Consider the following 24654-nt stretch of genomic DNA (forward strand, 5'->3'; position numbering starts at 1 on the left):
AAGTATGAAATGTAAAATGTGGTTGATTAGGAAACTACAGTAAGTATTTTTCAGAGAAGACTATATATAAGAAGAAGTCAGAGTTGGGGGCTTCTTTAAGTCTGATTTATTTCAGTGTAGCCTTTGTCTTTTTGTTAAAGCATGAGAAAGAAGGATATCTGGATCGTATCTCAAAACATTGGTGAAGGATGTGATTTTGATTTGCGCCCAGAAATATTGCTTGTGCTTGTGCTCAATTCTGCATTGTTAGCTAGTGTTCTTTTTTTTTTTTTTAAAGGAGTCTGGAAAAGGTTCAGAGGATGTGATTTGTGCATGTTCTGGCATAGCTGTAATCATAACAGGTAGAGTCTGGTGAACATTAAATAGGAAGATTACACTCATCGAACACTCAGGGGTACAAAGCAATAGGGAACAAGCCAGGCTCATTTTCTTCAATTCATAGAGTGGGATCCACTGGCATTTTGCCCAAAAATACATCAGAACCAGTCTTTGAAACCCCAAGTAGTGGCTTGATGATTGAAATCTAGGATAGAAACTATTAGACTTTCTGGAGCCATAGGTTTCTCTGGATGACAGCTCATCTTTTTAAAAGCAGCAGTTGATTACGATATCATGTGTTCTGCCTTCCACGAACCTTTGGGACCATACTATTATGGTCAGATTTGTTTTGCTGTGATTCTGGTGTAAGTACCACAAAAACTCTTGGGGGGCATAAGATCTGTCCGAGGGGCCCACTGAATCAAGTATAGATTTTTTGGCATTACGTTTGCATTTATTGAAAGGTTGTGTATGGTAGGCTCTTGCTTCTTTAGAAGAAAAAAATAGTATTGTTGATTATGTGCAAATGCCACTATACCGCCCTACATACCATTGCAAATCTAAAGTTATCTACAGATCTATGAAGTAGCCCTAGCTGTGCAAGGCCTGAAATTTAACATGCTTAAAAGAAGAAAAACACCCTAAAGATGTTTGTTTATTTATTGTATTAGGAGCCTCCGATGGCCTAGGGGATAAAAGCCTTGTGACTTGAAGGTTGGGTTGCTGACCTGAAAGCTGCCAGGTTTGAATCCCACCCGGGGAGAGCACGGATGAGCTCCCTCTATCAGCTCCAGCTCCATGCGGGGACATGAGAGAAGCCTCCCACAAAACATCAAAAACATCTGGGCATCCACTGGGCAATATCCTTGCAGACGGCCAATTCTCTCACTCCAGAAGCAACTCCGGTTGCTCCTGACACACACACAAAAAAAACAGAGGCAAACTGAGGGTACAGTTGTAATGTATTAAAAACACAAAGTTAAAAACTTGGCATTATACTAAATGTCCTTTGACCAGTAGCAGGCCACTTGGAGTGCCTCTAGTGTTGCTATAAGAAGGTCCTCCATTGTGCATGTGACAGGGCTCAGACTGCATTGTAATAGGTGGTCTGTGGTTTGCTCTTCTCCACACTCGCATGTCGTGGACTCCACTTTGTGGCCCCATTTCTTAAGATTGGCTCTGCATCTTGTGGTGCCAGAGTGCAGTTTGTTCAGCGCCTTCCCAGTCTTCTGTGTAGGGAATCTCTCAACCGGTCTCAGCCACTGATTGAGGTTCCGGGTTCTAACCTACCACTTTTGGACTCTCGCTTGCGGTGATGTTCCTGCGAGTATCTGTAGATCTTAGAAAACTATTTCTAGATTCATGGCATTGGTGTGCTGGCTGCTATCCGAACAGGGGATGGGCCGGAGATGTCACTGCCTTGGTCCTTTCGTTGCTGGCTGCTACTTTCCGACAGATATCAGGTGGTGTAATACCGGCTAAACAGTATAATTTCTAAAAGTGATACGGAGAGGTTTTGATAATGAGATTCCTGCCCTGATTTGGGAATAATTTTTAAGATTAGTTTTGTACACAGCCAACCCTCCATACTGGACTGCATTGAACTGGATTCTATGAATCTACACTGCCATATAATCCAGTTCAATCTGCATCACAAAAGATGTGTAGATGAAGCCTAAGTCTGGATCTACACTGCCATATAATGCAGTTTCAGAATGCAGATTAACTACATTGAACTGGATTGTGTGGTTGTGTAGACTCATATTCCAGTGCAATGCAGTTAATCTGCATTCTGAAACTCTGTTATATGGCAGTATAGATCCAGCGTTCATGGTTCTGAACCCAGGTTTCTGTGGCATAAGGAGAGACTCTTCACACGTACATGAGACTGTCTGCTTGAGTCCTCGTTTTTCACATTAAAAAATAATGACAAAGGCAAAGAAGACTAGTATGCTCTTCTCCTGATTATAGAGAATTGATGATCTGGTCTTACAGTAGAGTCTCACTTATCCAAGCTAAACGGGCCGGCAGAAGCTTGGATAAGCGAATAACTTGGATAATAAGGATGGATTAAGGAAAAGCCTATTAAACATCAAATTAGGTTGTGATATTACAAATTAAGCACCAAAACTTCATGTTACATAACAAATTTGACAGAAAAAGTAGTTCAATATGCAGTAATGTTATGTTGTAATTACTGTATTTACGAATTTAGCACCAAAATATCATGATACATTGAAAACATTGACTACAAAAATGGCTTGGATTATCCAGAGGCTTGGATAAGCGAGGCTTGGATAAGTGAGATTCTACTGTATTTCTCAGACAATTCTATCTTAGACTACAAGTTATGCAACCCAATGCAAGTTTTCAAGTCAAGTTTGGCTCAGTGGGACTATTCTCAATAAGTGCCTTGAAGAGGGCTCTGAGCAGATGTTCAACACAGGAATTCATTATCATTACCAGAACTGAGGTCTCAGCTTCTTCAGCACAAATTGGCAGTCAGCTTGTCCTCCCACTTTTCTTTCATTCAGAAGCATTTAGTTGTTGACATTGTTAAACATTTCATAGTAAGAAACCCTTGCTAATGTATTGCGAGTCTTCTTTTCCAACTTCCCTAGAGGACTTCAGCTTCACTATATAACATATCTAGAGGTTGTAGACATACCCTCCAAATGTCCCAATTTGACAAGGGCATTCTCAATTAATCCTCTGTCATCCTACTTTTCACCTGCTTTTAAAACATCCAGTTTTTCCCTTCTCCCCGTTCCCTTTCCCCTTCCTCTCCTAATCTGTATATTCATCATCATTAATCACTTTAGCCATCTTGATCACATTCAGATCTTGTTTGGCCCAGTTTTCAACTGGGATATATTGGAGAGTATGTTATAGGATGTAAATAGAGCAGATTACTCCTGGATTCATCTCTCCAAATGTCAGCCCAGGCCAGGAGTGCTTATTACCAGCTTCAACTGATACACCAGCTGCACCCCTTCCTATATTTTGGGGACCTTAAGATAGTAGTGCACGCACTAGTAATTTCAAGATTGGACTTTTGCAATGTGCTTTACATTGAGCTACCTTTGTACCAAGTTCGGAAACTGCAGTTGGTTCAAAATACGGCAGCCAGATTGGTTACAGGAACATCCAGCAGTGAGCATATTACAGCCACATTAAAGTCACTCCACTAGCTGCTAGTTAGTTTCCAGGAAAAGTACAAAGTGTCGGTTTTGACACTTAAAGCCCTACATGGTTTGGGTCCAGGTTACCTAAAGGATCGCCTTTTCCCATACAATCCGCCCCAAACACTTAGGTCCTCTGGGTGGTGATTATCCAACCAGCCAGAACCCAACTGCCGGCCATCACCCAGAGGACCTTTTCATCGGCAGCCCCAAGACTGTGTAACAATCTGCTTGAAGAGATCCAACAACTAAATGAACTATTGGAATTTAAAAACCATCTAAAGACCTATATCTTTAAACCGGCAGGCCTATCCAGCCAGTTTAAACTTGCATCTCATGTTTAATCTTTGTTCTGTTATTTTAATATGTATTTTGTAGAAATATATTTTAATATGTGTATTTTGTATACTGTTTTTAGATTATTGTGTTTTTAGTGATGTTGTAACCCAACTTGAGCCACAAAGAGAGGTGGGTAAGAAATAAAATTATTTCAAAACTATGGGTCTATCACAGTGATGATAGGACCTCCCCAAAATACGTACATTTTTTCAGTATATTGGGAGGTAAGTCTTGAAATAACCAAAGGTTTTTTTGCTAAGTTGAACACATAACTAGCAGTTTCCTTTATGTCTTAGCAAAAGGGAAGGGTTTTCTCTATGACCTGGAATATTTTGCAAGAATGTATTTATTGAGACTAAATTTCTTTTACTATCCTTGAAGCATTTAAAATGCAGTTATACTTGCATGCACTATAATAGACCACTGGCAGTGGAGGAGTGACCCCAATATCAGCAGCTGAAAACTCAGCCAGGCAGCGATTCTATACTTAGTTTCTGTTCCTGCCTGTCTCATGTTAAAGGCTCAGAGAGGAAAAATGAACACTAACAAGCTGGCCTACAAACAGAAGAATTGTATAGCAGCTCTATTTTTCTCTGTTCCTTGAGAAAGAACAAAATGGGTGAAGGCCACCTAGGCAATTTTGTGAAGGTCAATTGGAGTCAAGAAAAATCTACAGCCAAGCAAAGACGATAGAGCAGAAAATCGACTCTCTTTCTTGGGAGTTTTGCATGAAAAATTTGATTTAGTACAAAGTTTTGTTTAAAGTTTAATTACTATTAAAAATTGAAGTATAAAACATGAATACTTGCATTACATATCGAAACTGAATGGAACTGTAGAAACCAAGATTAATCAGAATAAAAGATGAAATGTGTCAGAATTATCTTTCTCTGAGAACATGAATCTCTTGAAACCGGAAGTGTCATGCCTCCGCAGAGACTTTACTATTTTCTCTAATTAAGCCTCCCTTAGTTAGAAGGGGTTCAATTCTTTATTGTATAGTTTATGGAAGAGAACCAGAGTTAGTTATTTCCATTTAAGACCCCTCATCCCACCAAGGCAGAGCCTCATAGCTAGAGCCATTTGGAAGGTGGTGCTAGAGGAGGCACTGTGCATTAGAAGTTGGTGTTACAAGTTGAAGAAACCCTGCCACAGGTGTATGGAAGACAAGACACAACAGGAAGGCAAAAAGTAAGCAAGAATTAGAGTTGTCAAGCCTCCAACTTTTCCTACAAATTTTAGTTGTTAGTCCTGGGGGGAGTTTTGACTTCAGCCTTCTGTTTTGTAGTGAAGCCCTCCACTTTGAGTGTGGTTCCTTACCAACTTCAATGATCTTCTGGGCCATCAGACTAGTTACAGATAACTCTACTTTTACTGTGATTTTAGCCATCAAACTTGATATCCCTACAAATGTACAAATACCACCAGCACTGAAATGATTCTCCACCATCAACTTCGCTAGACTGACCATGTTGTTCCAATGTCTGATCACTGTTTCCCAAAGCAGTTACTTTATTCCTAACTGAAGAACAGAAAACAGAATGTTGATAGACAACAAAAAAATTTAAAGATGGCCTTAACCTAAGAAAATGTGGTACAAACACTGGAAACTAGGAAACATTCTAACTGGAGGTCAGCTATTACCAAGATCCTATGGACTTTGATGAGGTACGAATGGAGGGCAAAAGGGAGAAATGTGCCAAGAGGAAGGCACATCAAACAAACCCTTGTCATGACCACCTTCTATCTGGAAATCTATGTCCTCATCACCATGAAAAACCATGTGGGTCCAGAATTTAAAGTAATGTATGGACCCATTGCCAAGACTCTAACTCTGGAAGATAATCATACTCAGCCATGGGTGATTGCCTATGATGTATGATAAGCCATCAAACAATACTGTGTAAATGTAATATTTAACTACAGAATAGATGCAATGGCTACTAGAATGATCCAAATTCAGAAACATGTGATATGCCATAAATATTTTTCCAGCCACTTACAATGCAGCTTGTCTTCTAAACAACTTGTCTTTTTAATGATCACAGTAACCCAAGAGTAAGCAACTTATTCTGTCAGGAGCACAGTACTTTGATTGTATATTCTTGCATGGCAGGGAGTTGGATAAGATGACTCTTCCAATTTTATGTTTCTAAGATTCTATTTAGGTAAAGAAATTTAATCCAAGCATTCTCTTAAACTGATAGAGGCACTTTTTTTAAAATGCCCAAATGCTTCTTGTTATGAGTGCAGGCAGTCCCCATGTTACAAACAAGGTAAGTTCTGTAGGTATGTTCTTACGTTGAATTTGTATGCAAGTTGAAACATCTGTTCAGAAGATTTCACCTCACTTTCTGTCCCTGTAATAATTGGATTATGAAAAATTTGGCATGCTGTGGAAACAAAGATTGATGAGAAAGCTTCAGTGGAGACACCTTTTCCCCATGATAACTCTTCCAGGAGCAGATTTCCCTTCCTAGGGGTAGATTTCTCTCACTTCCTGTTCTCTCACCTCCGTTCTGTTTTTAGTAACAATAAAAGCTGTATGTATGACATAGTTTATGTCTAACTTTATTTTCTGTGTATTTGCTCAGAGACGTTTAACCTTGATAGCTCCTGTAGTGCACAAACAACAAACAGATAAGGAATAAATAAGTTGTGCAACATTCTCTTTAAGAACAAGAGACTTTCTTTAATCTTGCATTCTTTTCTCCTCTGTTTGCAGGAGTTAGGTGGAGTGATGGCTTCTCAATGCCAGTTTTCTTTTTCTTTTTTTTAGTAAAGGTAATGTATAACACTATTTTAGGGCATGCGTAGATGAAGCAAGGTCCAGGACTTTTCAAAATTAAATTTACTTCTACTGACTTTCAGGGCCTTTCTTTCTCCTACAGTAGCTTTATGTATCTTTTTTAAAAGGTTTAAATCCCACCTCCCTCCCTCTCCCAAGGTTTAACAGAACAGAAAGATTAGATAGGCTTCCTAGTAGCAGAGCCTAGGTTTCTTAAACCCACAATACTCAGAGCTTACCTACACACAACCAACAAATGTATAAAATGGAACCCCAATATTCCTTTAAGAAATGCAACTTGGACTAGGAGGACAATAAGAAAAGGTGCTTTAATTCTAGTCAGTGCCATTCCATCTACTCCAATTAAACTATTCTTACTAAATACAATATTATGTCTTTCTGCAGTGTTCATTTAAAAATGAAAACAGGAGTTGGGAAAGGGATGTCATTGGTGAATTGCATGAAACAGAACCACATAAACACACTTCTCAACTCAAGATTCCCTGGATTCAAAGATGCTACCCCATAAGGACTCTGATACATAATCTTTATACGTAAGCTACAAAATTATCTCATTTCTCCAATACCACATAAATAACTCTGCTGCCTCCCCCAAATTGCATGAAATGTTCACTCATTCAATTGAATTCTAAATAAATAAATAGTATAAATAAAATGTTCAGCCACTGCTTTACAAGGGGGATCAGGAAGAGAAATACAAATCAGTTCTTTAGAAATGGAAATCTGATAATTTGTCCATCCTCCGTCTGAATCTGATCATAAACCCATTTTCTGTTGCAGCGACACTCTGTTCCACACTTAGTGGAATTGCATTTGGGGCAGGGGTAGAAGCAGCCCAGACAGTTCTTCTCCAGGCAGTCACACAAATCTACTTTCCTGGATAGGAGGCAGCCTTTTTTGTCATATTTCTTCATGGTTCTATAAAACAAACGAAAAATGAGAAATCTCAGTTCATTTTTCAGAAGGTGTATCCAATAAAAATGAAAGTGTCACTGCAAAATAAACAAAGGTTCCAGCATATCTTTGTGATGATTTACTGCCGTTTACTGAAAAAATAATTTTGAAACCCAATGCTGAATACAAATATCCCTGTGTCTTGGTCTACCCATTCCATGGAGAGTGGTCCATCAGAGCTCCTCAACGTCATCTTCTCACAAGGAGATGCCAAGTCAAACTCACATAAAGTAGTTAATTTGCTCCACTGCTTAACAATAAACAGAAGCCCATCCAACATTACTGTTAGTTAAAAATATGAAAGATGCAGTTATGTTGATCTGTTTCAGTAAGCCTGATCAATTTCATCTAAACAAAACAGCTGACAATCCCCCATTGTCAGGACCCAGGCTGCAGAGCACCAATAACCATGCGCAGAGGCCAGAATCTATCTAATATCTTTATTAAAGGAATATATAAAGTCAGTAAAAACAAGTGAAGAATATAGTTCAGTAGTAGACCTTTCAGGAAAGGTCAAATATAGTCCAGGAAAACAATGTCCAATATGAGATATTAAAGTCCAAAGTTATAATCCAATAACCGAAACACACACCTTGCCAAGCAAAGCGTGGGGAAATGACAGGGTCCTTTTAGTCCAATGGAGCTTGACAACAAAGGCTGGAAGCAAACTAGATGCTTGGCAAACAAGGCTTGATACGTGGCAACAAGAGGCAAGAAGCAAGAACGAGGTCCGTGGCAAGATCCGAGGACAAGGCAGGCTTGAAACTGGAACAAGGTCCGAGGGAACTGGAGTAGCGTAGTCCACACACAATCTACTCCCGAAGCTGACGAATTGACTCCGCAAGGATTCCTTTGCGGGCAAACACCTATACTGTGTCCAGATGCATGACTCCTTAAAGTTTCCCAAGGGAAGCAGACTTAATCAGCTAATTGTCTGGCAGCTATCCTGGCGCTCCGGCGAGTCGCCTCCCGAGCGCCTCTATCTTGATTATAATAATCCCGGCGAGAAAATGGGGGAGATTTCTGCTCAAGGCTTGTTTGGCTGACTTCTTGTGGGCAAACATCTTGCAGGTGCAAGGGCTCCAATTCTGGCTGAAACGGTGGGAAACCCAAGTTTTCCTCTTCATCTGCCTCAATAGTACCAGGAACGGGACTACATGGCCCATGAGTCATCACACCCATGCTAATATTGTTAGCCAAACTATCATTTATGCTATGCTATATATGATATACAGTAGAGTCTCGCTTATCTAACGTAAACGGGCCGGCAGAACATTGGATAAGCAAATATGTTGGATAATAAGGAGGGATTAAGGAAAAGCCTATTAAACATCAAATTAGGTTATGATTTTACAAATTAAGCACCAAAACATTATGTTATACAAATTTGACAGAAAAAGTAGTTCGATACACAGTAATGCTATGTAGTAATTACTGTATTTACGAATTTAGCACCAAAATATCATGATGTATTGAAAACATTGACTACAAAAATGCATTGGATAATCCAGAACGTTGGATAAGCAAGTGTTAGATAAGTGAGACTACTGTAATTGCAATATTATGCATCCATTGCCAATAACTAGAGATTGTGTTATATATACAGTACTGCTATACCTTGGAAACATCCTCCTTAGCAAACAAATTCTTCATTCATTCTGCACTAGTCACATAGACTTCAGGTACTATAAAATATGGATGCTTAAAATAAACTATCTTAACCAATGCTGTAAGTTGGCTTGAAAGAAGTTTTGAGGCCTGGTCGATCCTCTGGCAAAAGGTATTGTTGTTGTCTGTCTGCCTTCCTGCTTGGTTTCAGGGCTCATCTCAGTTCTGTGTCCCAACTGCGAGATACAGCACGATTGATATTTCAATTGCTTATCTAATACTACTACTCAATCCTTCAGGGTTAGACTTCCAAAGTACTTGACAACCCATATTTTTAGGTTGTTTGTGGACTCATCTGTGGCTGCAACATAAGTTGACAAAGTTTTTTCTTGGGTCTTCTATCCCTCTCTTTTTCCCTAGGCAAACCTATATGTTTCTCATCTCTATCTTGTCTTCTGTCAAAGGCTCTCCTCACCACCACTGATAAATGCCTCACCTTCTAGAACTACAATGCTACTTTTTATTGGTGAGTTGTCACTACTCTCTTGCTTTCAGAGCTTCTTGTTAGATTCAACACATGGTCCAAAGCAGCCCAAGATCAAACACAGAAGCTAGTTCAAACATAGATTCAAAAAGAAAAATGCTCAGGAGTCCATTTCAAAGGTCAATAACTTAGAAACTCACCAAAGTTCAAGAATAGTCCAAGTCAGAATCCACATACATAGTCCAAAAACACAATGCCCACCAACAAAATACTAGCTGTAGCTCTTTCACCAACATTGCTCACAGCAAAGAATGGATTGCTGCCACCAGCTATTTATGCTGCTCAGTAAAGCCCTTGCAGCTGAGAGGCCCTCTTCTGGACCAGCCAATTAGATCTTCTCCGCTTAATGGCATCAACCCTTAGCTGGAGCCAGGTGTGGCAAGTCAACTGCTGCTCTTCCCCATGAACAGCCTGATTCTGCCCTGTTTTTTCCAAGCCTAGAGGGGCCTGCTCCTGAATAGCATTAAAGAGCTGCAAAGTCTCAGGCTGTTCAGGTAACTATTATACATTTGCCCCTGATTCGCCTGCTGAGAGAGAATCCTCTAACCCATCATCCTCATCTTCTGCCAATGTCCTGATACTCCTACTATCTCCATAGTATATGCTATTTGCTCTTCAGGGCAAACTTGGCAGCAGAAGGTTTCCCCAGTAGATAGCAGAGAGGGAGATGGAAGCCACCAAAACCCTTTCACAACCCTTACATTTCAGAAGGATGAGGTTTTTGCCTTAACCATATTTCTTCAGGACTACTTTGTTCAAAAATATTTTCAATATAGATAAAGAACACATGGCAAAATGACATAAATGTTTTGCTCACGTTACATTGTGCAGGGTGTGTATATTAAAGCAGTGACATTCATACAGGGAAATCTTGTGTGGAACAGTCATATCTGTGTAGTTAAAAAACAACTCCAAGCATTAAGAATTTTGATCAGTTGCACAGCTCTTGATTATTAGATATACTTGGGGCACACATACCAATAAATTAGGTTTTAATGGAATGTTTAGCACAAGATTGGCAGATTCATGTTATGGTAGGTTATCTGCAAAATAATGGCTACCAGGATTAATTCAAATACGAATGAACAGGGTAGAAAATTGCATTTCTATATTATCTATTCATCTCTTTAATTTCAAATACATTAGAGGCACCTAAGATTCTGACTGTGATCAGCAAACTACTAATAAATCTATTCTGATGCACTTCCCGGTTCCATAAATTTTGGATGTGTTTAGATTCAGCCTCCCCGACCCATCCAATTCATTAGAGCCACCAAGCACTGCTATGGCTGATTCAAAATAAATAAATAAATAAAACTGAGTTAAGTCAAAATCAAAATAATGACACCTTCATCTAAAACTCAATGCAACCTTTATGGCTTATTAAAACACATAAGGACTTGTGTAATCCTTCAGGAATGTTCTCAAAAAACAGTGATAATTACTGGTTACTATCTTCTTAGGATCCTTCTACACTGCCATATAAAATCCAGATTATCTGCTTTGAACTGGATTATATGGCAGTGTAGACTCACATAATCCAATTCAAATCAGATAATGTGGATTATCTGCTTTGATAATCTGGATTATATGTCAGTGTAGAAGGAGCCTACGTAAGACCAGAAAAGATCTAAAACAGGCCCCTTCTAAACTGCCATATAATCCAAATTATCAAAGCAGATAATGCACATCTTCTGCATGGAACTGGATTATATGTCTATGCTGCCATGTAATCCAATTCAAAGCAGATAATCTGGATTTTATATGGCAGTGTAGAAGGGGCCCCATTCAAAGACAGTGAGTCACTAGATTCATGAGATTCAAAAGTCTAAGATTCCCTTTTCAAGCCTTTTAAAGAAAAATGCCTTGGACACATTTTTTAAAACCTCAGCTGTTTTTCCTAGTTGCAAAAAAAAGGCTGAAATATCGTACTCATAACTCTGTAGATTAGTGGTTCTCAAACTATGGGTCCCCAAATGTTTTGGCCTTCAACTCCCAGAAATCCTAACAGCTGGTAAACCAGGTGGGATTTCTGGAAGTTGTAGGCCAAAACACCTGGGGACCCACAGGTTGAGAACCACTGCTGTAGATGAACATTACCAGCCAATTTCTTACAAGTGGGTTGGTCCTTCCCATTCACTCAGGTAAAGGTAGGAGGATTCCAAAGTTTAGAAATCATGCTCTATTTGTGAGCTTTCTAGTGGTGTCTGGTAAATCCATAACTGCAACCTATTTCTGAATAAATATATAGAGAAACAAATTTTTAAAATTCAGTAGGGTTTCCAAGGTAGTATGCCTAGAACTGTGGCCATTTGTACCCAATCTTGCTATTCACGGTTACACTCCGTCTGAACTATAGAATACATGGATGAGGCAACTTACTTCTTTGTAGTTTTAAAACAGTCCTGGTTTATCATTGACATGCAGGCTTTCTTCTGCTGTTCTCGAGTTTCTGGATTGAAGTCTGCCAGTAAAGGTCCTGGATTCTGGAACGCCAAGCATTTCAACTGACGTTCTATTTGTTGCTGTAAGAAAACAAATGAGAAGTTATAGTGGCAAAATGTTCCCTGAACTCCATGAAACTCCTTATTTTAAACTTTATAATCATAAACAATTGGGAGAAGAGAGAGATCCAGAAGAATTTTTTTAAAAAAATCTTGTTATATGCTGGACCTCATATGCGCACATGCAAATCTACTTATATTTGTATTAAGATATTCGCATGTGCACATATACGGTCCAGGGCATAATGGAGTGATTTTTAAAAAAAGCTCAGCTGGATGTCTCCTGTCCACCCTCCACCTTGTTCCGATACAGAGCAAGCCTATGAGAACTGCAGGGGACCCAATCCCATGACTAACAGGTCTGTGTGGGGACATGCAGTCAGGTCCTCCTCCCCCCCCCCCATTTTAAATGCGGGTTTTGGCACTGTCTGGAAGCACCCTGAGAGTATTCAAGGTTGTGATTGCTGACCAAAAGGTCAGCAGTTCAAATCCTGAGAGCAGGGTGAGCTCTCATCTGTGAGCTCCAGCTCCCCATATGGGGACATGAGAGAAGCTTCCCACAGGCTGGCAAAACATTAAACATCCGGGCATCCCCTGGGCAACATCCTTGCAGACAGCCAATTCTCTCACAGCAGAAATGACTTGCAGTTTCTCAAGTCGCTCCTGACATGGAAAAAAAACTGTCCTGTTCCCAAATCAGGTTTTTCCCTATGGACATTATTCAGGGATATTCTCAGACTAGTAAAGATGGGCACTAAGTAAATACAGCTATTACTTTGATTAAAAAAAAATCAAGTAAGGGTAAAAAACTGAATTTTAACACTAAAATGAAATACAGTAGAGTCTCACTTCTCCAACACTCCAACGTTCTGGATTATCCAACGCATTTTTGTAGTCAATGTTTTCAATACATCGTGATATTTTGGTGCTAAATTCGTAAATACAGTAATTACTACATAGCATTACTGCGTATTGAACTACTTTTTCTGTCAAATTTGTATAACATAATGTTTTGGTGCTTAATTTGTAAAATCATAACCTAATTTGATGTTTAATAGGCTTTTCCTTAATCCCTCCTTATGATCCAACATATTCACTTATCCAACATTCTGCTGGCCCTTTTATGTTGGATAAGTGAGACTCTACTGTAATTCTAATGTCCATCTAGCATTTATTATTGCTAAAACACTTTATTATATTGTCTGTATTGCCTGAATAATAACACTGGCCAACACACATTTTAGTGCCTCAAATGTTAGGCCTGTTTCTGGGTAGATTTGACCTGCTGATTCAAAAAATGGCACCAGTTTTCCCCTATCAGTTCTAGTTTTTGAGTTACAGAACATATGTCACCTAGCAATCACCATTTGCTCACTCTAGAAAACCATGATAACCCTATCTAGAAAGAAACTAGAGCTGATTCAGTCTATCCAGTGCACTTTTCTGAATCAGTGCCTCAAATAACCCCAGGATCAGATCTAAAAACCAAGACAGTGGAGTGGGAAATAGTGAAAATTAATTTCTGAAATGTTGCATGAAACTAGATGTGACACATAATCGGTGAGAATAGAAAGGACACAAGGGAGGGACATAGGGTAGGAAAACCAACATATTTCAAGAAGGAACTGGATTAAACATTTGAACAAAAAGATTTGGAAACTCAATACTTTTAGGAAATCTGATTGAGCTCAATGACTGTTTGCATGATCAGAAGAACCAGTAATATAAACAACAGTGCAAGGAGAAAGCCTTAATCTCCACTGCTCTGAGCTTGGTAGCATCTTTGCTACTCTCTTACCGTCTTATTTTTCCACTGATCCCCTTCACTTGGCAACAAAAGAAACTGAAGCAAAAAAAAAAAAAAAAAGACCATAGAAGAAAAATCACTGATGCAAAATAACAGAAATATGCAGACAGCTATGCAAAGCAAAGCACTAAAGCTGAATTAACTAAATAGCTAAAGCCAGTATATTAATAGCTGCAGGGAGGGTAGGGATGGCAAGTAAATCGTTTTGAGTTTTTCATAAGCTAAAGCAAGTTGAATTTTGGTTTCTAATTCAGTACCAGTAAACTAGCACACTTAATCAGATTGAAATACAGGAAGATGAGAACAAGGTCCTAAGCCTTTTACATAAACATTAAGTTACTTTTTACTTCTTTATTCATCTAATTGGCAAACTGAAGCAAATTATCATTTATATTCTCTATACTGGTATCATGTGGAATCGTTTAGAATTAATGTCACGTTATGTCATTGCTTTTTCTAAGTATATGCATTATAAGCCTCAGATGTGGGGGAAAGAAGGAGATGTCAAAATGGGTTAAGTTTCATTTTGAAATTCAGTTCTCAAAGGTAATATTGGTTTTCATCCATTAAACATGGGTCTGATAACAGCCTTGCAAAATGGAACCAAAGTAAGTGACCACAATGGCGAAGAAGAAAATGCCAAACATATGAAATTGGTTGAATCAGATAGATTTATGCTAGGTCAAGTACAGAATGAGCTGCCCAGGAGGCTAAACATATATTTCCTTTCTATTTCTGACTGGACTGCTCTCGGGATATTACCTTTCCCTAACACTGGATCAGGGCTGAATGTGTTAAATCATTCTGTATGACAACTGTTATATTACTTGATGAGTGAACTGTTCTTAGCAACTCCTCATAAGAACTGAGCAAATGTCAATATGGAACCACAGCCTCCCCATGTGCAATATTTGTGACCACAGAGTGAAATGTACCTGATTTCTGGTATGAAGCATTGTGCAAAAACAGTTCATCATGTGCTAACAGCTACCACATGGAAGGATTTAAAGCAGCTTCCATTTCCTGGCTTTATTAGAAACACACATAGAGACATTTTCAGTGCTGATTAAGATCTATTTGCATTATCCTGCATTGGAGTTCATCTGTGTCACGCTTCGTAACATGGAATTCTAATTACTTCTTTATTTATTTTTATGATGATCCTTTTTAATATAACACACCTGAGTATCTGACTGTTTCAACATTTATATCCCACTATGAGATGAAGCCATAAGGCAGCTGCCAATAAATATGAAAATATGAAAAATATACAATACACTAGATATTTTCAGAGAGAGAGAAAACAAATCAGTTCCATGAAAAGGTTACTGTTTGTGTTGAGTGTGATGAGATAAATTAAATTGATATTCGAGACAATGTTTGTACATACTATATTTTCATGCCATGCAATGCAAGGGTTAAACAGAGCCTCTGACAATTCTTCCTGGAGGATTCTGGGAACATTAGAGTAACTCTTCAGGTTTTTCACACAAATATTCTTACGGCACAGTATATCCCAGAAAAACCCACTTACTGTATAATTTGAATTATACTCTTATGTTCATCAATGTTGTCTCATAATGACTCAATGAATTCATGTAAAACTTTCCCAAAGTTATTCCACTTTAACTGACATGATTCCATCTTATGGAATTGTTGACTGCAGTTTAAGGAGGTGTGTTAATACACTCATGCATTATCTAGAGCAGTGGTTCTCAACCTGTGGGTCCCCAGATGTTTTGGCCTTCAACTGCCAGAAATCCTAACAGCTGGTAAACTGGCTGGGATTTCTGGGAGTTGTAGGCCAAAATGCCTGGGGACCCACAGGTTGAGAACCACTGTCATAGAGTATCAATCCCATGGGTTGATGCTGTATGTCCTTGTTCTCTTCAGAGCCTGGAAATGTTACTTTTTTGGATGACAACTCCCAGAATCCCACAGCATCATGGCCACTATATGATGGGAGAATAATATACATGGGAACTGAAAAACCAATGACTTCTTTTGATAGTCCATGAAATCTGGACTTCTGCCAGTAAAGCAGTTAGAGTACACATATTATCATTAACTAGAAAAATACATTATGCATACTTTGAGATATATGTACCACACACATGTTTTTGAAACAAGCTAAAATAGCAACATTATGGTAATTCAAAGTTCACAGCAACCCCCTCTTTTTTAACATCCAGTCCCTGTTAATCCTGTCAGCCTCTCTATTGTTTCCATAACAGGCGGAGGATACATGGAACTGTAGTCCAAAAAAGTAACTGTTTCAGGTATTATTCTGTTTTGAATAGGTTATTTATTTATTTATTTATTTGCGACTCTTTTATCCTGCCTTTCTCAACCCTGATGGGGACTCAAGGTGGCTTTACAACATAGACAATGCCTTTAAAAACATAGTACAATAAAAATAACTGCACCATTAAAACAATTAACAGCATTTGAATCCATACAACAAGTTAAATCACGTAATCCATAGGCATAGTCTGGGACCATTCCATAAGCCAAATACGTATCTTTCATATCTAATTATTGCACTAGATTTTCGAAGGCTTTGTCAAAGAGCCACGTCTTCACTTTTTTGAGGAAGGTCAGGAAGGAGGGAGCTGATCTAATCTCTCTGGGGAGGGAGTTCCATAACCGAGGGGCCACCACGGAGAAGGCTGTCTCTCGTCTCTGCCAATCACACCTGCGAAGAAGGTGGAGCAGAGAGAAGGGCCTCTTCAGATTATCTTAAACTCTGAGATAGTTCATAGAGGGACAAGTAAGCTGGGCCAGAACCGTTTAGGGCTTTATAGGCTAAAGCCAACACTTTAAATTGTGCTTGATAGCAAACTGGCAGCCAGTGAAGCTGTTGCAACAGGGGGTTTGTATGCTCCCTGTACGCAGCTCCAGTGATCAATCCGGCTGCTGCTCATTGGACCAGTTGCAGCTTCCGAACAGTCTTCAAAGGTAACTCCACATAGAGCGCATTGCACTAATCTATTCGAGTTGTAACCAGAACGTGGACTACCGTGGCCAAGTCAAACTTCTCAAGGTACGGGTGCAACTGGAGCACAAGTTTTAATTGTGCAAAAGCTCCCCTGGCCACCGCCGAAACCTGGGATTCCAGGCTCAGCGATGGGTCCAGGAGAACTCCCAAGCTGCGAACCTGCATTTTCAGGGGGAGTGTAACCCCGTCCAACACAGGCTGTAACCCTATGTCCTGTTCAGCCTTACGACTGACCAGGAGTACCTCTGTCTTGTCTGGATTCCATTTCAATTTGTCCGCTCTCATCCAGACTTTCACAGCGGCGAACACCGGTTCAGGACTGAACAGCCTCCTTAGTAGCAGGTGGAAAGGAGTGATAGAGTTGAACATCATCTGCGTACAGATGACATCAAACTCCAAAACTCTGGTTGATCTCTCCCAACGGTTTCATATAGATCGTATATAACATGGGAGACAGTATTGATATTGTGGCATTAGTGCACCAAACCTCAAATAAATTATTAGATTATGCCTAAACATGAACTCTTCAAATCCCCAGATAAGGTTTAAACACCTTTGAACCTGGGATATTTGCCAATGCTTTTCACCTTAAAATTATAAAAGGATTCATTGCTTCCTAAATAGCTGAGTAATATTACATAATATCAATTGTTATTACCCCTCAGTTACCATCATCAAAGTAAAGATGTCTGGAAGATCAACCCAAACTGGATTTGGCACTTCATGGGATTGGGAATCAAAAGTTGCCAATGGGAAAAAAATGGTACTCCTAGAAGGGAGATCTAGGCAGATACATTAGTATCAATATGCAAATTTTACATATGTCTCTAAACAAGGAATGGATTCTCTAACTGGAGAATGTGATGCTTTTCAAGATCCAATTTCTATATTTACGACATGCAAACATGCACAAAAGACAGAAACAAATCACGTACTGTACTCAAATCTACCAAGTCGTACCTGTTGTTTTTGCCTCGCAGTATTCACTTTATCACAAATAGCCGTTTCTGCCTGGCCCACTGGTGATGATTGCCCTCCTGAAGTGGAGCTTCCTTTGAAACATTCTTCCATTTTTAAAGCTATGCAAAAAGTACATGGGATTTATAGAGTGCCACCATATTAAATTTCACTAATTGCCAGTTCTAATGTTTAGTATAACTCTTAATCTGTCCTCTGGTTTGAGAGCTGGTCCTAAAACTCTCTTCATTTTGGCTACTTACCTTTCCCTCCAGTGACATATTACTACTATGCTTCTATTTTGTTTGGAGTCTTCTATAAAGGATTCTGATTCTATTTTTGAGACAAGATATCTTTATCACTTCTTATTAACACCAGAGAATCAATTATTTCAGTGGCTTCTGTTAAAGTTTTTGACTATTTGTCCTGAAATCTTGAAGCAAGATGTTATAAAATAGTTTCATTCCAACTTAATTTATTCCATCTTCCTTAATTTCAGTCCTGATCCCATCAAGTCATCCTCCTAACAGCTTGTCCAATCTACATCCTAATTGAGTATCAATTTCCTCGGGTCTCTTTTTTAATCATCTAAACTCTGTAATCTTCTGAGGTTAAACTGCATCTCTGTTTAACCATTTCCTTAAATAATTAATGATCTTTGACTTCCTCCATGAATTTTTGGTGGGCCACTACAATTGTGACTATATATTATAACTATGTTGTGCCCCACCTCCAGCCATGAGGAGAGGTGGGTAACAAATAAACATCACCATCACTACCACCATCATTATACATGTTGTTAAATCCGAGACTGATCCAGAATAGCAACAATAAGGAAAGAAGCATAAATAAAGCAAGAAGAAGAAACTTGGATCACAATAGGAGTATTTCCTGCTATCAAAATTATGGATAAATGTAAGGAGATACTGAGCTCATGGCTCCAAGAAAGTAAAGACCACTGCAGGGGAGGAATCCTTCTGCCAGAGTTTAAAAGTTTAAAAGCAATGCTTTTGGGTTGGAAAGATTTGCTGTTTACAAGAAACGTTGCCTGGGGGACGCCCGATTGGATTCACTCAGTCTTCGAGGAGGCTCTTTCTATGTCCCCCAGAGTGACAAGGAACTAAATCTGAGACTTGTCTGGAGTAGCTATGTTGTGTGTGTCCATTTTACAGCAGTAAAGAGGCAGATCCCATGCCATCCAATGAGTCCAAAACCAGTTTGGTCCCTCTGGACAGTAACCTTACTTTGCCCACACCGCCACTGCTAGGTGGCCACAGAGCTCTGGAGAGCTCCTGGTTGTTGCTAGGTGACTTTATCGATGTGCAACAAAGGAGAAGGAGAGAGATGTCTACTAAGGCATCTGATAACAGCCAGGAGCTCTCCAGAGCTTCATGGCCATCTCACAACATCAACAGTCTAGTGACCATCCAGCAGGGCCAAACTCCATAGCCTCAGATGTAGTCCACTGTCCTTCACTCATTTCTTCCCCTTCTAGCAGAAGGTTTTCCCCTTCAAGGAGTCTTTACATTGGGTTGCTGTGAGTTTTCCGGGCTGTATGGCCATGTTCCAGAAGCATTCTCTCCTGACGTTTTGCCCACATCTATGGCAGGCATCCTCAGAGATTGTGAGGTCTGTTGGAAACTAGGCAAGTGTGTTTTACATATCTGTGGAATGTCCAGGGTGGGAGAAAGAACTCTTTGTCTGGTTGGGGTAAGTGTAAATGCCGTAATTGGCCATCTTGATTAGCACTGAATGGCCTTGCAGCTTCAAAGCCTGGACACTTCCTGCCTGGGAGAATCCTTTGTTGGGACTACTTAGCTGGCCCTGATTTTTTTCCTGTCTGGAATTCCCCTGTTTTCAGAGTGTTGTTCTTTATTTACTGTCCTGATTTTAGAGTTTTTAATATTGGTAGCCAGATTTTGTTCATTTTCATGGTTGCCTTCTTCCTGGTGAAATTATTCACATGCTTGTGGATTTCAGTGGCTTCTCTGTGTCTGGCATGATGGTTTTTGGAGTGGTCCAGCATTTCTGTGTTCTCAAATAATATGCTGTGTCCAGCTTGGTTCATCAGGTGTTCTGCTATGGCTGACTTCTCTGACTGAAGTAGTCTGCAGTGCCTTTCATGTTCCTTGATTCATGTTTGAGCAATGCTGCCTTTGGTGGTCCTTATGTAAGCTTTTCCACAGCTGTATGGTATACAGTAGACTCCTGCAGAGGTGAGAGGATCCCTCTTGTCCTTTGCTGAACGTAACATTTGTTGGATTTTTCTCAGTGGCTCCATAGATAGTTTGTAGGTTGGTTTCTTCATCAGCTTCCCTATGTGGTCAGTGGTTCCCTTGATGTATAGTAAGAACACCTTTCCTCTAGGTGGATCTTTGTCTTGACTCTCATGGCTTGTTCTTGGCCTTGTAGCTCTTCTGATGTCTGTGGTGGAGTCTCCATTGGCCTGTAGAGCCCAGTTTAGGTGGTTCAGTTCCCCTTGGAGTAGCTGGGGTTCGCAGATTCTTTGTGCACGGTCTGTCAGGGCTTTGATTGTGCTTCTTTTTTGACTTGCATGATGGTTGGTGTCTTTCATTTTTGGAAGCCATTTTCTTACATTTATCCACAACTTTTATCTCCAAAAATTACTCTTAATATGAGCCAGATCACTTCTTCTCATCTTATTCATGCTTGTTTCCTCATTACTTTAGTGATTTCCTACTGTATCTCAAACTTTTGTCTCTGAAATCACTTTAACGAGATCAGGGTTTCTGTCAGATATGGATGCATATTATAGGCAGTCCCCAGGTTACGAACAAGATAGAGCCTGTAGGTTTGTCCTTAAGTTGAATTTGCATGAAAGTCAGAACAGGTACATTTTGTTCATGTTGGAGAGCATAGGGAAGGGTGAACACCTCTGTAAATGCCTGATGGCAAGCAGGGATGGGGCCATGATTCGTTCCATTAGAAAATGTAAACCTGGCTATTTAAGCTAGTGCTATTGATAATATTATAATGTAATACAATATTATACTAATCATAATATAATAATATTAATTATATATTATATATTAATGTAATATTACTAATAATATTACCATATAATGATATAGTACAATATAGTAATTTAATGCTTATATTGTGCTATGCTAATAATATATTGTATGTACATTTGATTTGTAAGCCGCTCTAAGTGAGAAGAGCAGGATATAAATGTAGTAAATAATAAATAAATAAATAAATTTGTGTCAGGAGCGACTTGAGAAACTGCAAGTCGCTTCTGGAGTGAGAGAATTGGCCGTCTGCAAGGACATTGCCTAGGGGACGCCCGGATGTTTTGATGTTTTTACCATCCTTGTGGGAGGCTTCTTTCATGTCCCCGCATGGAGCTGGAGCTGATACAGGGAGCTCATCCATGCTCTCCCAGGGTGGGATTCGAACCTGGCAGCTTGCAGATCAGCAACCCAACCTTCAAGTCATGAGGCTTTAACCCACTACTCCACCGGGGGCTCCAATAAATATTATAAAATAAAATAATAAGTTAAATATGCATATGTAATGCTGGGTGGTAAAATGATTGTAAACTGCTGTTCTAATTAAATTAGATTCTTACTCTTTTATTTTTAATTATGTTCTAGTTTACAGTTTTGTTAATTTAAATAAACAAACTAACCATTTGTTGTCTTTTAACAGTACCTCAACATCTGGCATCTGATGTAGGTCAGTTCACTTCATTTTCTTTCTTTGCTTTCTGTTTCCTCTTCCCTTTTTTTAACCTTTCCCCTTTTTCTTTTAACTTTGTACTTCTGAGGACAAAGACTATCTTGGGGTTGTTGTATGTCTTTCCGGCTATGAAAGCCTTCGACAACACAAAGACTATCTTCTTGGCTTAGCAAAATCTGTTCAGAGAGGGTTCCCTTTTCCTTCTTCTGAGGCTGAGAGAGCATGGCTAACCCAAGGTCACCCAGTGAGTTTCCATGGCTGAAAGGGGATTTAAACTCCAATATTGCAGAGTACAACGCTCAAACCACTACACCAGATTTGCTCTCTCTTGGCTTTATTAAGAAGTATGTTAGCCTAATGGCAGGGCTATTACAACTACAGCACTCCTTGTTTGAGATACAGTAAAGTCTCAATTATCCAAGCTAAACGGGCCAGCAGAAGCTTGGATAAGCGAATATCCTGGATAATAAGGAGGGATTAAGGGAAAGCCTATTAAACATCAAATTAGGTTATGATTTTACAAATTAAGCACCAAAACATCATGTTTTACAACACATTTGGCAGAAAAAGCAGTTCAATACGCAGTAATGTTATGTTGTAATTACTGTATTTATGAATTTAGCACCAAAATATCATGATATATTAAAAACATTGATTACAAAAATGGCTTGGATAATCCAGAAACTGGGATAAGCGAGGCTTGGATAAGTGAGACTCTACTGTAATAGCTTGGGGAAATGTTTTGTATCCATTTGGAATGCAAAACAGTTGCAAATCCTGCAAAATATAAACTGCAACTAAATCAACAGGCCAGTAGGTGTCACTATTGCACCATAAAAATGCAAGATTGGGCTGCTTCACAGACGCCAAAAGCCATCATTCTCCACCTTTTGTATTTTAAGTCTCACATGTGGGTCTCACTACTCTAGAAAAAAAAGTCTACTTCTCTCCAAGAAGGACATTCAAGGTGTATAAGGATTCTGTTATTACAACTCTCCTGAGTCCATAGCACTGAGCCATTGCAGTCAAAGTGGTGCCAAACTGCCTTGATTCTACTGTGTGGCTGTATCCCATGTTGAGAAGGGCTTTTCGTCCTCCAGCAAGTGAGGCTCTTACCCAATTCAGGGCTCCCGTCTCGGCCAGAGATTCCCGCCACGTGGGAACAAAAGCAGCTGCTTCCAAGTTACATCAACTTGTGGGATCCTTCCCATTTTTTATATTTAGTTTCTCTGCTCCGTTTGATCCGCTGTGCGGAATGCGCCCTCTTCAGGCTGGATCCAGAAGCTGCAGTTCAAGACTTTCCTTTGCATTGGGGGGATGCAAACAGCTATGGAATCGTGGGAGTTGTAGTTTTTCAGGGTCTTTTGCCTTCTCTGCCCAAGATTGCTGGTGCCTCACCTAGGATTTTATAGCATTGAGTCAAGAGAGTCAAAGTGGTGTCAAACCACATTAATTCTACAGTGTAGATCAGGGGTCCTCAAACCTTTAAAGCAGAGAGCCAGAATCCCTCAAACTGCTGAGGGGCCGAATTATCATTTGAAAAAAATTACGAATAAATTCCTATGCACACTGAACATGTCTTATTTATAGTGCAAAAGAACAACAACAATGAATGAACAATACAATATTTAAAAATAAGACCAATTTTAACCAACATAATCCTATCGGGATTTCAGTGGGAAGTGTGAGCCTGCTTCTGGCAAATGAGATAGTCAAGTTAATTAGGATTGTTGTTGTTGTGTGCCTTCAAGTCACTTCAGACTTTGGGCTGAGCTGCAGACCGAAAGGTCCCAGGTTCAAACCCCAGGAGCGGCGTGAGCGGCCACTGTTAGCTCCAGCTCCTGCCAACCTGGCAGTTTGAAAACATGCCAATGTGAGTAGATCAATAGGTACCGCTCCGGCAGGAAGGTAACGGCGCTCCATGCAGTCATGCTGGCCACATGACCTTGGAGGTGTCTACGGACAACACCGGCTCTTCGGCTTAGAAATGGAGATGAGCACCACACCCCAGAGTCAGACATGACTGGACTTAATGTCAGGGGAAACCTTTACCCTACATTAAGTCTAAAACAGAGGGCGGGGGGCCAGGTAAATGGCCTTGGAGGGCCACATCCGGCCCACGGGCCTTAGTTTGGGGACCCCTGGTGTAGATGCTATGAAATCGATGGAGTTGTAGTTTTGCAAGGTCTTTTGCCTTCTCTGCCCAAGAATGCTGGTGCCTCACCTAGGATTTTATAGCATCCAGTCAAGGGAGTTAAAGTGATGTCAAACTGCATTAATTCTACAGTATAGATGCTCCCTCTACTGGTCCAAGAGTACAAAAGGGGAAAGAGGATTGCAAGAGGGGGTGGCTTAAAATTAGATTTCCAGAGTACTATCAAGAAGAAATCTCCCTCAAATAAAGAACTGCATTTAGTAACAGTAAATAAAGAGGCACAGGAAGAGCTATGGGGCATTTCTAAACTGTCTACAAAGCAGCCAGCTCCTTTTCTATCCCTATAAATGAAATACAGGCATAGCTCAGTTCCTCTGACAAAGCCTCCTTTTTACAAAGTCTGTTTAGGGAAGAGACTTGCCCATTCTATCTCTAAAATCTAACATTCTGTTGTTCTGTAGTCAAAGTGAATAGGAACTTTATAGAAACCATTCTTTCACTGGGAAAAAATCCTAACAACAACAACTACTACTACTACTACTACTACTACTACTACTACTTTATTCTTATATCCTGCCCCATCTCCCCGAAGGGACTTGGGGTGGCTTACATGGGGACCATACCCAGTAAAACAGAATTAAAATATAGCACCATAACATACATTGCATTAACAGTATCAGAGAGAACCAGTCTAAGAAAGAGCCAAAGGGATTGCAGGGAGGTTTGAATGGTATGTGGGACCTTTTAAAAAATACCAGGTAAAAGGAACCCACATAT

The 24654-nt window shown here is 39.7% G+C and overlaps 1 protein-coding gene across 3 annotated transcripts; it reads right to left on the bottom strand.

Moving 5' to 3' along the window:
• Window positions 1-6937: 6937 nt before the first annotated feature.
• Window positions 6938-23020, bottom strand: arl14epl (ADP ribosylation factor like GTPase 14 effector protein like). Of its 3 annotated transcripts, none has more exons than XM_008114034.3 (5): window positions 22839-23020; window positions 18024-18142; window positions 14057-14101; window positions 12137-12279; window positions 6938-7566 (listed from the first exon to the last, which is right to left on the bottom strand). In XM_008114034.3, exons 2-5 carry the CDS (start codon window positions 18132-18134, stop codon window positions 7350-7352), a joined length of 516 nt encoding a protein of 171 aa, XP_008112241.2. In that variant the 5' UTR covers window positions 18135-18142; window positions 22839-23020; the 3' UTR covers window positions 6938-7349. The 3 variants fall into 3 exon arrangements, with proteins under 3 accessions (XP_008112241.2, XP_008112243.2, XP_008112244.2); XM_008114036.3 differs by lacking the exon at window positions 22839-23020 and adding an exon at window positions 21696-21953; XM_008114037.3 differs by lacking the exon at window positions 14057-14101 and having other exon boundaries at window positions 22839-23016.
• Between the last annotated feature and the right edge of the window lie 1634 nt (window positions 23021-24654).

This window comes from Anolis carolinensis, chromosome 2 (assembly GCF_035594765.1).
Source record: "Anolis carolinensis isolate JA03-04 chromosome 2, rAnoCar3.1.pri, whole genome shotgun sequence".
Classification (NCBI taxonomy): Eukaryota; Metazoa; Chordata; class Lepidosauria; order Squamata; family Dactyloidae; genus Anolis; species Anolis carolinensis.